This window comes from Hemibagrus wyckioides, linkage group LG03 (genome assembly GCF_019097595.1).
Source record: "Hemibagrus wyckioides isolate EC202008001 linkage group LG03, SWU_Hwy_1.0, whole genome shotgun sequence".
Taxonomy (NCBI): domain Eukaryota; kingdom Metazoa; phylum Chordata; class Actinopteri; order Siluriformes; family Bagridae; genus Hemibagrus; species Hemibagrus wyckioides.
In genome coordinates, this window is record NC_080712.1 from 17,244,352 (window position 1) to 17,257,123 (window position 12,772).

At 40.3% G+C, this 12,772-nt stretch overlaps 1 protein-coding gene across 3 annotated transcripts in view; it reads left to right on the forward strand.

Moving 5' to 3' along the window:
• unc5b (unc-5 netrin receptor B) overlaps positions 1–12,772 on the forward strand; it is a 58,002-nt gene that overhangs the window by 39,648 nt on the left and 5,582 nt on the right. Inside the window, exons 4-14 of one of the 3 annotated variants that reach the window (XM_058386237.1) lie at positions 142–245; positions 4,091–4,271; positions 4,669–4,836; positions 5,036–5,200; positions 7,907–7,939; positions 9,919–10,104; positions 10,462–10,800; positions 10,935–11,022; positions 11,907–12,075; positions 12,173–12,412; positions 12,515–12,664. In XM_058386237.1, the coding sequence (XP_058242220.1) occupies positions 142–245; positions 4,091–4,271; positions 4,669–4,836; positions 5,036–5,200; positions 7,907–7,939; positions 9,919–10,104; positions 10,462–10,800; positions 10,935–11,022; positions 11,907–12,075; positions 12,173–12,412; positions 12,515–12,664 (1,823 nt within the window). Of the gene's footprint in view, positions 1–141; positions 246–4,090; positions 4,272–4,668; positions 4,837–5,035; positions 5,201–7,906; positions 7,940–9,918; positions 10,105–10,434; positions 10,801–10,934; positions 11,023–11,906; positions 12,076–12,172; positions 12,413–12,514; positions 12,665–12,772 lie in introns of all 3 variants that reach the window. The other 2 variants (XM_058386236.1, XM_058386238.1) reach the window with 2 other exon arrangements.

The following is a 12,772-nucleotide window of genomic DNA, read 5'->3' on the forward strand; positions in this document are numbered from 1 at the left end:
CACTTATCCTGCAGTGATGTATTTTAAGGCCAGTAATATCGACTTACACTGAAAAATGTGACAGAATTTTGGCGGACCTTTCAGCTTATTTGTTGGCTAGTGTTGTTAAAAGCTTCTCATACCACCTGTCACACTGTGCAGACCTCAGGAAAAACTTTGAGCAGGAGCCACTCGGCAGGGAAGTGCGTCTGGAACAGGAAGTTTTGCTGCAGTGCCGCCCACCAGAAGGGATCCCACCTGCTGAGGTACATTAACTTAATTCCTCTTCTTCTTTCTGCTTATTCTCTTTTCTTCTATCATTTGGTTTCTTCCAGTGTCTCCAGCTCCTGCTATACTGCTTGGTGAGCTGCTCAGAGCACACAAGATAATACAGTAGTATTTAAACCTATCTTTATATATTTCAAGTTTCTTAGGCTCACTGATGACTTATTGTAGCTAAACTCAGCAGAACATTCATGCATTCCACTCTGTTACATATTGTATGTTGAAGGGTAATGGTTTGCAATAACTTAATTTATACCACAGCATGGTTGGATGCTTGAAGCTGACTGGTCAGAAGGTGTGCATTATTTTGAACAACAGCACAGCTCAGACAGTAGTTCCAGCTGTAAAGTCAATATTAATGTGCAAACGCAAATCTGTTATTGTTTCTATAGTAACACAAGGTCATGGACAATGGACGGTCCACATAATACTGGATGGTATTTTATATATATATGTGTATATATATATATATATATATATATATATATATATATATATACACTATATTGCCAAAAGTATTCGCTCACCTGCCTTGACTCACATATGAACTTAAGTGACATCCCATTCCTAATCCATAGGGTTCAATATGACGTCGGTCCACCCTTTGCAGCTATAACAGCTTCAACTCTTCTGGGAAGGCTGTCCACAAGGTTTAGGAGTGTGTTTATGGGAATTTTTGACCATTCTTCCAGAAGCGCATTTGTGAGGTCACACACTGATGTTGGACGAGAAGGCCTGGCTCTCAGTCTCCGCTCTAATTCATCCCAAAGGTGTTCTATCGGGTTGAGGTCAGGACTCTGTGCAGGCCAGTCAAGTTCATCCACACCAGACTCTGTCATCCATGTCTTTATGGACCTTGCTTTGTGCACTGGTGCACAGTCATGTTGGAAGAGGAAGGCGCCAGCTCCAAACTGTTCCCACAAAGTAGGGAGCATGGAATTGTCCAAAATGTCTTGGTATGCTGAAGCATTCAGTGTTCCTTTCACTGGAACTAAGGGGCCAAGCCCAGCTCCTGAAAAACAACCCCACACCATAATCCCCCCTCCACCAAACTTTACATTTGGCACAATGCAGTCAGACAAGTACCGTTCTCCTGGCAACCGCCAAACCCAGACTCGTCCATCAGATTGCCAGATGGAGAAGCGCGATTCGTCACTCCAGAGAACGCGTCTCCACTGCTCTAGAGTCCAGTGGCGGCGTGCTTTACACCGCTGCATCCGGCGCTTTGCATTGCACTTGGTGATGTATGGCTTGGATGCAGCTGCTCGGCCATGGAAACCCATTCCATGAAGCTCTCTGCGCACTGTTCTTGAGCTAATCTGAAGGCCACATGAAGTTTGGAGGTCTGTAGCGATTGACTCTGCAGAAAGTTGACGACCTCTTCGCACTATGCGCCTCAGCATCCGCTGACCCCGCTCCGTCAGTTTACGTGGCCTACCACTCCGTGGCTGAGTTGCTGTCGTTCCCAAACACTTCCACGTTCTTATAATACAGCTGACAGTTGACTGTGGAATATTTAGGAGCGAGGAAATTTCACGACTGGATTTGTTGCACAGGTGGCATCCTATCACAGTTCCACGCTGGAATTCACTGAGCTCCTGAGAGCGACCCATTCTTTCACAAATGTTTGTAAAAACAGTCTGCATGCCTAGGTGCTTGATTTTATACACCTGTGGCCATGGAAGTGATTGGAACACCTGATTCTGATTATTTGGATGGGTGAGCGAATACTTTTGGCAATATAGTGTATATATATATATATACAGCTCTGGAACAAAATAATAATCTCCCAGGTGCATGTATTGGTGAGATGAACAGTTTTGTTTCATTTTTTGTGAACTGCTGACAATATTTCTCCTAAATATAACTATTGTTATTTAGAGTGTATATTTAAAGGAAATGACAACACATTAAAATAACCCAAGATCATGCAGTATTTGCAGAGCTTTAATAACTCAAATAAAACAAAATGCAAATAATTTGTAAACAAATTGTGTTAATGCTTTGGCTAAATAACATTAAGAAATCAGTATTTAGTGGAATAACCCCGATTTGCATGCGTTTTGGCTCCATGCTCTCCACCAGTTTTTCACATTGCTGTTGGGTAACTTTATACCACTCTTTTTGCAAATAAGCAAACTCAGCTCAGATTTGCTTGATGGTTTGTGACCATCCATCTTCCTCTTGATGACATTCCAGAGGTTTTCAGTAGGGTTCAAATCTGGAGATTGGGCAGTGGTCTCTTATTTTTTTTCCAGAGCTGTATATATATATATATATATATATATATATATATATATATATATATATATATATATATATATATATGTATGTATATATATATATATATATATATATATGTTTATTTCTTTCTACATAGTAAAACAATGCTGAAGGCGGCTGAAATACACAATAATGTCCTTTGAACACTTGATATTGAGATATGTCTGCTACTTGTGCTCTGTAAAGCCTTCATAACGGCTCTAATCTGAGGTGCTGTTAATTGGTGATTTCTGAGGCTGGTAACTCTAAATGAACTTCTCTGCAGCAGAGATAAATTTTGGTCTTGCTTTCCTGGGATGGTCTTCATGTGAGCCAGTTTCATCATGGTGCTTGATGGGTTTTGCAAATGCACTTGACAATACTGTTCTTGCAAGAACTATTCCAGAACACCTGACCTTCGTGTCTTAAAATAACAACTGCCTGTTTTTTGTTGTCGTTACATATGGATTACTTAAGTCCATGTGTGTTATTTCATAGTTTTGAAATCTCCAGTATTGTTTTAGAATGTAGAAAATAAATCCCTAAACAAAAAACATTGAATTTAAAGGTGTGTCCAAACTTTTGACTGGTAGTGTATATATACATAAAATCACTGATCTGGTATTGTTTTTAGGAGATATTTATTTAACCTGTGTGGAAGGATTCTTGGATTCTTGGTCGTCACAGTCAGAGATTTCTAGTTCAGGAAAGTCTTCAGATCAGAGGAGGTTATGCTTTCTCATTTCTCAGTAAAGTGACAGGTTGCATTTTTTTTGAGTGAGAGAAAGTGAGAGAGAACAGTAGAAAGTAGAGCGAGTGAGAAAGGCAGAAATACTCCATAAGGAATGACTTACATAAGAACAGAACTAACTTGTCTCTCAAATGTTCCACAAAATTAAATCTAACTATAAACCAAAAATAAATGTGTGATGTCATTTACTAATAAATTAAACATTGTAATTGTTGCTAAGTCAGTGTGGTTTAAGTGGAATAACACACTCCAGACTGTGCTGTTATATGAAAAATACACTTTTGGGAGCCAGAGATTGTGTTGTTCTACATCATATGTTGTTTTGAGGGTAAAGAGCACACAGGTTAATATCTGTGACTGTAAATGTAATTATACTGTAACTTTTACTGTTCATAAAAAAACAACATCCTTAAACACACTCCAAACAATCTACAATCGCCAAACAATAATTTTTTCAGGCATTTTGTAGGGAAACACTTCTGTGCCTCCTGCTGGACTTTGCAGAGATTTTTGGATTTAGTTGAACACTTCTTTTGAACCTTTCAGTCCAGCTCAATTTGGTTAATCTTTTGTGGCCATTCCTTTCAACACAGCACTCCTACCTCTTCAAATACTTCTGAAACAGCTTTGAGGTGTGTTCAAGGTTGCTGAGAATCAAACAGACATAGAAAGATGTATAAGTTCTTATGGATAGTGCATTTTCAACACGTAAAACAAAATGTAAAGAATCTGCTAAAATGCTCCTGAATGTTTTTTTAGCGTATTTTTTAATACGTTAAATTGCAACTAAATTTTCTTCCCATAATTCCATAGGTAGAATGGTTGAAGAATGAGGACCTGGTTGATCCTGTGCAGGACTCCAACTTTCTCATAACCATTGACCATGACCTCATTATCAAGCAGGCACGTCTTTCTGACACAGCTAACTACACATGTGTGGCCCGAAATGTGGTCGCCAAGCGAAGGAGCAGCACTGCGACACTCATCGTATATGGTAACGAACCAAATAATCTCTCTTCTAACAAATGTCAGGTTAGTTAAAGGTGGTCATAGTTAGGAATCACTCACAAATTACCAATAAGCTAAAAATTTGCTTGCTGTTTGATGTCTATTAATACAATAGCATTATTTATGTTACTCTTATTAAGACTCTTAAGACAGTACGTCAAGCTCCAATAGACACATGACTCAGATTTATGGCATGAAAAAGGCTCAGTGTTCCATTCCCTGTCCAATTACTGTGGTTAACCTGGACCATTCGCCTCACAGCACAGTGCCAGACCAGCTGCTGTTTTGACAAAAAGTCAGAGTGAATCTAGTTCCATCATTGCATGCCTCATAATATCTGTGTGTGTGTGTGTCTCTCTGTGTGTGTGCATGTTCCTCCTCAGTGAGTGGAGGCTGGTCATCCTGGACAGAGTGGTCAGAGTGTAATGCACGTTGTGGGCGGGGCTGGCAGCGACGGACACGTAGTTGCACCAATCCAGCACCACTTAATGGAGGTGCTTTTTGTGAGGGCTCACCCTTTCAAAGAGTCACCTGCACCACCCTCTGTCCAGGTGAAACGGACTGACTCTTGTCAATCACTGACTTACTTGTATATACACAAACGCATTATATAATGAGTCTCTCACTTGTACCAGATGTTCCATGCTCAACGACACACCTGAACAATAACACAAGTTTCCAGAATCTTCATGTATACTGTGCTTTGCGATATATTGTGTCCTCATCATTGTGCTGTGTATTGGTCCTTAGTGGACGGAGGCTGGACGGAGTGGGCTAAGTGGTCAGCATGTGGGACCGAGTGCACACACTGGCGCAGCCGTGAATGTCAGGCCCCTCCCCCACGTAACGGAGGACGCCACTGCAGTGGCAGCATGATGGAGAGCAAAAACTGCACCGAGGGACTGTGTGCCCGTTGTGAGTTACACTGATCTTTAACTGAGCTACATAAGGAAATAGAGCCAAAGCAGACTGATATGTAAATGCTTCACACATAAGGCTTTCCTTTTGAAACAGGAAGTCAGGGTAGGCACATGGAAATAGAATTGACTGGTTACCACAACAGCCAGTAGCGTTGATGATTCACCATACTCCTTGCCAAATTAAAACAGACTCAGCAGTCCCTTAGCAATCTAGTTAAATATGCAGCTGAGAGTTTATTAAGAGCTGTGTAGGATTTCACTCTGCCACTTTGCACACTGCAACTTTGTCATGTTCAGGCAAACAGAGGTCTCCAAACACTGAACAACAGATTCAAACCACCGTGCCATGCTATAGGTCGTTTGTTATGAGCCTACAGCAGTGTTTTCCCTCTCCCCATAGCAGTGAGGGCATTAGTCTCCCCACAGGGGAGAGGGAAAAGAAGGAAAAGCTATTTAACATGAGGCAATAAAACTGTATGGAGATAAAATAAAATAAAACTGTAGAGAGAAACCAGCTTTCTGGACAATTCACACACACACACAACCCACTAACATGGCTCAATGACTAAATGCTCGCACCCTTATCGTGTCTTGCACACAAATTAGCTGTATAATAACTACACCAGACCACCACAGTTAGCACAGCCCCTGATGTGCATGTTTGAGATGAGATCAAGAGTTTGGAAAGAAAATGAGTGGAGACACACAAATAATATAAACTCAGTCCAGGAAGCTGCACAACCAGAATTACACAAATTACCCATGTATATTGGGTGAGTGCAGGATGAATCAGCAAAAAGATTTGTACCCCACTTCCAGAAATGTAAACAATGAAAACATAATATAAGAATATCTACACAACACATTTTCTGTCTCTTCTTTTAAATTTGTACTCCCTTATTTGTGTCCACAATGCTAAAATCCGTACATGAAAATCTAAAACACCAGTTTTAACTTAATGCACAGTAAATAAATGTAATAAATAAACAGAAAATAGACTTTCTCACATTGTATGTTAAAAACATATATGCTTTCATATATTTTTCATTGTATATAGAAGAAAGGAATAAGGATTAGCTCGCTTATTGGAAGGGTCTACTCTAGTCTAATACTAATCAGAAGGGTCAATATTTAATCACTTAACCAATACAGGACCAAATATATATGAGTATATATCAGCATACTGATTACCATTTCATCAGACTGCTGTTTGGATTAAACAAGGATTTAATTGCGAAAGATATAGTATATTGTTATATATAACAGTATATTGATATATATAACATGCATGAACGTTGATAACGTTGCCATTTAGCTAATTTTTGCTGTTCAGCTATCTATGTTTAGTTAACCAAGAATACCATATCATGATCAGTCCAGTTTATGCTAATAATGTACACAGATAATTGAATTACACCTTCTGGGATAAATAAGTGATAATTTATTTCCAATAATGTTGAATGTTTAGTACAACTCCTTCAAAAGTTTAATACAGAACAGACTTGAATCAGGCACATCAGGTGTGCAAACTTCCTTTTTTTCACAGAAACGCAGCGACCCAACACGACTGTATTTTAAAGTCGCAAATGCTATCACGTTTCATATGTCCTGCAGCATTTTTAATAGGTTTCGCTTACTGGTTTTGTGAAAATAAGGTGCAAATATCTCTACTGACAGATTATTATACGAGAACACATAGTATGAGCGGGAGAGTGTGAACCTAAAGTTGAACATAATTCCAGTGAGATTTTTACTCTTAAAGCTCTCTGGAATTTAGATCTTGTCAGAAAAACTTAGATTTTGACCACATCAGTGTGTACATTGCTACAGTCGGGCTGCTGCTTGATATAATGAGCTGAGGACATCTCTGTTCAAGGACATCTCTGTTCGTTTAGTATCTCTACTCAATATTTTACTATATTATGTCTGTCAAACACACACGCCCCACCGCCTGGTAGAAGGACTTCATGTAAAAACGCTACTTGATTACACCACATTAATTTTACCCTCTCTTAATTCACCAAATATTTGTTCATTAAATTTTACAGCTTCATATGTCATAGTCCCTTTCTCAGGCTATTTTAGATTGGAAGATTATCATAGATGGGCACCATTTGTGAAAATGCAGTGCTGTTAAAAGGGCATATCTCCTTACTTAATTTAGCGTTAGCACATGTGTGGGTGTTTGTATTGGAGATGATTATGCTTACTTCCATAAGTTAGAGCGCAGATGGTGAATAGGATAAATGCTGATATTTTAGGAGGCAAGGTACTTAACACAGGAACACTGAGGGAATGAAGAAGATTTATTCTGATACTCTGTGCTTAGTGGATGAGCCAGTTTTACACTGCAAAACAGCCTCACTGAACATGCAGGCAGGCTGTGTGTCTGTGTGTTTGAGCACCAACTTGAGGGTTCTGATTTGCTCTTAGGCACCATCATTAATAATGCAGCCCACACACTCACTCGCTGTTTCATTTACTAACTAATTCCTTCACAGTTTACACATGTCCAACTTTTATTTCAGCTTCCTCGGCTCTGTTGGATGTGCCGCTGGTGATTTATTTACTAAATGTGCCAGCCTGTTTCATTCATTTCGTTTGTTGTCATCAATTTTCATTAAGATCATCTCAAAGTTTCTGAATGCATGACCCATTTTTCCTTCAGTTCATTTTTTTTTGTTTGTTTTGTTTCAAACAGATAAAAAGGTTTCTGTTGAACATACAAACCATCGTAAGTTCACATTTTCACATGTTTGTGCATCCATTTCCTCACTGCGTGTGTGTGGCTGTGATTTATGTGAGGGGCTCCAAGAGTGCATCTGTGCAAAATCTCTCATCAGTGTGCATGTATGTGCATCCACGCACTCATGTCTAATCTAGACCCATGCTGCCCTTTTTCAATTTGTTTTCCCATGTAATCTTAGAGTGTTCTCTTGTATTGCATAATTATAGTAAGAAGAATACTTTAGATGATATTCCTTCCAGGATTTGGAAAGGTCAAAAATATCGATTTCACAGTCTTTCGAACATGGATAAGCTCATATAAATGAAACAGCAGGAAGAGATGAACTAGGATATGCTTTTACTGTAAGAGGCACCACACCCATCACATCCACATCCAATACGTAAAGACAAGCAAAAGGCTAATTTTAGTGGCTGAGTAAGATTTAGTCGTAAAATAAACATTAACTACAAACTCATTAACCATTCTTAGGAATAATAAATTCTCTGCCTAATGAACTCTAAAGAAGTAATGGCAATAATACGATTAAACTCTTTCTCCTGTAGACGATCAGAAAAAGTAATTACAAAAGCATTTGACCAAAATGAGATGGTTTTGTAATATCAGCACGCTACTGGGGGCTGAATCACTATTCAGTGGAGACTGATGCATTAAAAATGAATATGTACATATCTGAAAAATAATATATAATACATATACCAGTTTCAATTCACAGCTTGGAGTCATTTAGGAGTTAATGAGTGCATATCTGGCCCTCCACAATCAGCATTGTAGGTAACAACTGCAGGGATGCTAATATTTAGATTGCTGTGACCCTTGACAACAGGGAAAGCTGCAAAGAAACGCACCGAGTTCATCTGCTCAGTTCTATGTAGCTATGACCAATGCCAGATTCACTGCTGTCTTGTCATTTGAGCCCTCTTACCAATCAATGCCATACTCTATACTCATATTCTAGCTGCTATTTTTTTTTTTATCTTCCTCTTCTTTTTCATCTACATACAAACATTGTCATATATATACAGGCCTTTGTAGTAGACTTATTGGTCTTTATCTCATCTACATAGGTGCATTTGTCATACATATACAAATAGGCGATTGTATATGTATGGGTGTTCTACATATAGACCTACATGTATTTTACATATTGGCCTTTTGTCATATACACTGCATGGCCAAAAGTATGTGGACTTTTGCCAAAAGGTTTGAGACACATGATTGCCCACCATTACTACAGTGTACCTCCATTCACTAGGGCTAAGGGTTCTAGCACAAATCTGTACACGAAGCAAGCTCCATGAAGACATTTCCTGCTGAGTTTGGTTTGGAAGCATACAAGTGGTCTCCCTAGAGCCCTGACCTCAACCCAACTGAACGCCTTTGGGATGAACTGAAATGCTGAATGCTTGCCAGGTCTCCATGCCCAACATCAGTGCCTGACCTCACTAATGCTCTTGTTGCTGAATAGGCACAAAAAGCACATCTGGTTATGATGGTCAGGTGTCCACACACTCTTGGCCATATAGTTGAATTAAGACTTAGTTATATACAAGTCTTTGTTACATACATATCAACACATCTTGACTTCATTTTCTCTTCTTCATAATTAAACAACTCCCATCTCTTATGTTTTATCCTTATTTATTGCTTCATGATTCTTTTTTTATGACATTTAGCCCTCGTTTTACCTTCCTCTTTCATCTTCATTTTTCCTATCTCTTTTTTCCCTTGTGTACTGGTGAGGTGTCAGAAAAAACGTATCAGCTTATCGTAACATTCAAAGTAGGTAAGACAGTGACGGGTTGTCTAAGGTTGTTTCAGCAGGTTAGTTTGTCCATATAGCAAAATGGTGATGTGATTTCATTAAAGTTATGCTTGTTTACATATCTGCATATAGTATGTGTGTATACTTGTATATGTGAAGAAGTATAAACTCTGAAATACTGTGTGTGTGTGTGTGGTTTAAGTGGATTCCGGGGCAGGAGTGGCTATGTATGCAAGGCTCGTGGGGGCTCTGTTGCTGTGTGTAATCCTTGTGCTCAGTGTGGGCATCCTAGCTTACCGCCGAGGCTGTCGCCATTTCCACGGAGATATCACCGACTCCTCATCTGCCCTTGCTGCTGCCTTCCATCCTGGCAAACCGCCAAGACAAGGTGAGACCCCACTGTCTGTTTCTCCATATCCATATCTCTCTAGCTTATTACATCTCAATTTCAGTTAAACCCAGTATAAACTGCTTCTTTTTAAGCTTTATCTAAGGTTCTTAATTCTCTTCAGCTGTTCACTCGCATTTCCCCTGCTGTCTTTGGTGCTTTGTCTCTCTTCAACTTAATCACTCCTCCATATAAGCACTCTTTCAAATCCTTGCCTCTCTTTAAAGCTTTCTTTTCTCAGGCAGCTCCTGCCATAACTGGAAAATCCTATTACTTCTGCTCTGTCCTCTGAGAAATGTTCTCTCTGTGTTTGCCTTCCTTCTTTATTAGATAACCTTCATGTGCTGCACTCCTCAGCTCCCCCCGACCTCACTGCTAGTGCCGGAACATTCCGGGGGCCGATCTTCTCCTCCTTGCAGCAGAGCACACTTGACTCGCACCACAAGATCCCCATGACCAACTCACCCCTGTTGGATGCTCTGCCCAGCCTCAAGATTAAAGTGTATGACTCCTCTACCATGTCATCGCTGGAGCTGCCTACCAGCCTGGGATGTGCCGATGAAGACATCATGAGCTTGAAGACGATGGGCAGCGGTGCACGAGAGCATCGAACACATACTCTGCTAGCTGAACCGGGCCACAGCACCAGTGCCACATTAGGCAGCCTCGGCGGGCGCCTCACCATCCCTAACACAGGCAATTCAATGTCACTTTGAACTATCAGTTTCTCTAATTATGGCTTTTAAATACGGATTTCAACTTTCAGTATGGCTTTGGAGTGTCAAGTTCCTACCCAAATAAAATTATCTCCCTCTCTGTCTGTGTCTCAGGTGTGAGCCTATTGGTGCCGCCAGGAACCATTCCTCAGGGGAAATTCTATGAAATGTATCTCATCATCAACAAATGGGAAAAGACTACGTAAGTCAGCCACATTAACAGATTTTTTACTATTTGTAGCCATTTTTCATGCTGGCTTGCCTCTCCCTCTCTCTCTCTCTCTCTCGCTCTCTCTCACACTGTGTTGTCACAGTGCTGGGCTTCTTTTAGCTGTCATTTGCACCTTCACTTGTTGCCACAGCCAACAGTCTAATCCACTAATTCATCATTATAGCCATAGCAAGGCTGTTTTTAACTGCAGAAACACTGGTTGCGTAAGTGACAGCACTTCAGCCCCCAGGAGGTGAAAGCAGGACTAATATGAAATGAAAACAGCTCTGCTAGTGCTTTTGTTCCAACTTTTCTGCTGATCCACATTTTTTGTTTTGAAGTGTCTCATTAAGGCCTTTTGTCAACAAAAGCTTTGCTGGAGAAGGATCTGCCGCTATCTGCACTCTGACTCTGTAGAGCTTGTCAGTGACGTCTCTCTGTGTGTGCACCTACTGCACTGATGAAGTTAATTATCTGCTTCGTTTTGTCGTGGAGCACTTTTGAATTAAATTTCATATTCATACTAATATTAATTGACTATGCATACAACTTTTCCACTGTTGATTGGAAAGTTGTTGAATTAGCAAATAAAGAACTTTCTTTGAACCAACATTAATTGATATAACTTTAGGGTTTTTGAATTTAGGGTTAGTGAAACAGATTCTTCTGATTCTTCTGTTGTAGCCTATCTGCCCTGAGGTTTGGCATGTTGTGCATTCTGAGATGTTTTTTCTGCTTACCATAATTGAAAGGAGTAGTTATTTGGGATACCATGGCCTTCCTGTTAGTTTTTTTTTAGACCAATTTATTTAGTTTTGGACATTATTACATGAAATCCAATAATATAAATTTTGCTTCTGTATGCCTTCTGTCAGGTTGCCATCAGAGGGTGGTCAGACAGTCCTGAGTCCAGTGGTGAGCTGTGGGCCCTCAGCTATGCTGCTAAGCCGCCCAGTCATCCTCACCCTGCCCCACTGCGCCTACCTCGAGATTCCCAACTGGAGCCTCACTCTCAAAACGCAGAGCAACCAAGGAGTCTGGGAGGTGAGAATCAAATCAGATCAGTAAAAAGCACCTTCTAGCACACCCCTTATCAAAGCCAGTTTCATAACTCATTCCCATTCAAATTCCCTGTCATTAGGAGGTGCTGACTATAGGAGAGGAGAGTTTGTCCTCACCATGTTACATGCAATTGGAGGAGCAGAGCTGCCACATACTGATGGAGCACTTAGGCACCTATGGTCTGGTTGGACAGTCAGTTCCTCCTCAGCCTGCTTGTAAGAGGCTACAGCTTGCCCTGTTTGCTCCCCGAGCTCCTTGCCTCTCTCTGGATTACAGTCTGAGGGTCTACTGCATACAAGACACTCCATATGCCCTAAAGGTTAGCCAGTCAATCAAGCATAATACTCACCAATCTTATTTGCACTCTTTTCTTCTCTTAACACAATGATTCCTTTTGATCTCTGATTTTTCTGACATGCAGGAAGTGTTAGAATTAGAGCGAACACTTGGTGGGGTGTTATTGGAGGATCCCAAGTCACTCCTCTTTAAGGACAGTTACAACAACCTGCGACTGTCGATCCATGACATCCCACACTCTCACTGGAGGAGCAAGCTTCTTGCCAAGTATCAGGTAAGATGTTTTGTCATTTACACCCCTAGTATGTAGTATAGTATAGTAGTTTTGCAGCTTATAATTTGTCTTTTTTTCTCAAACTGTCTTTTTAATGAGGCATCTGGA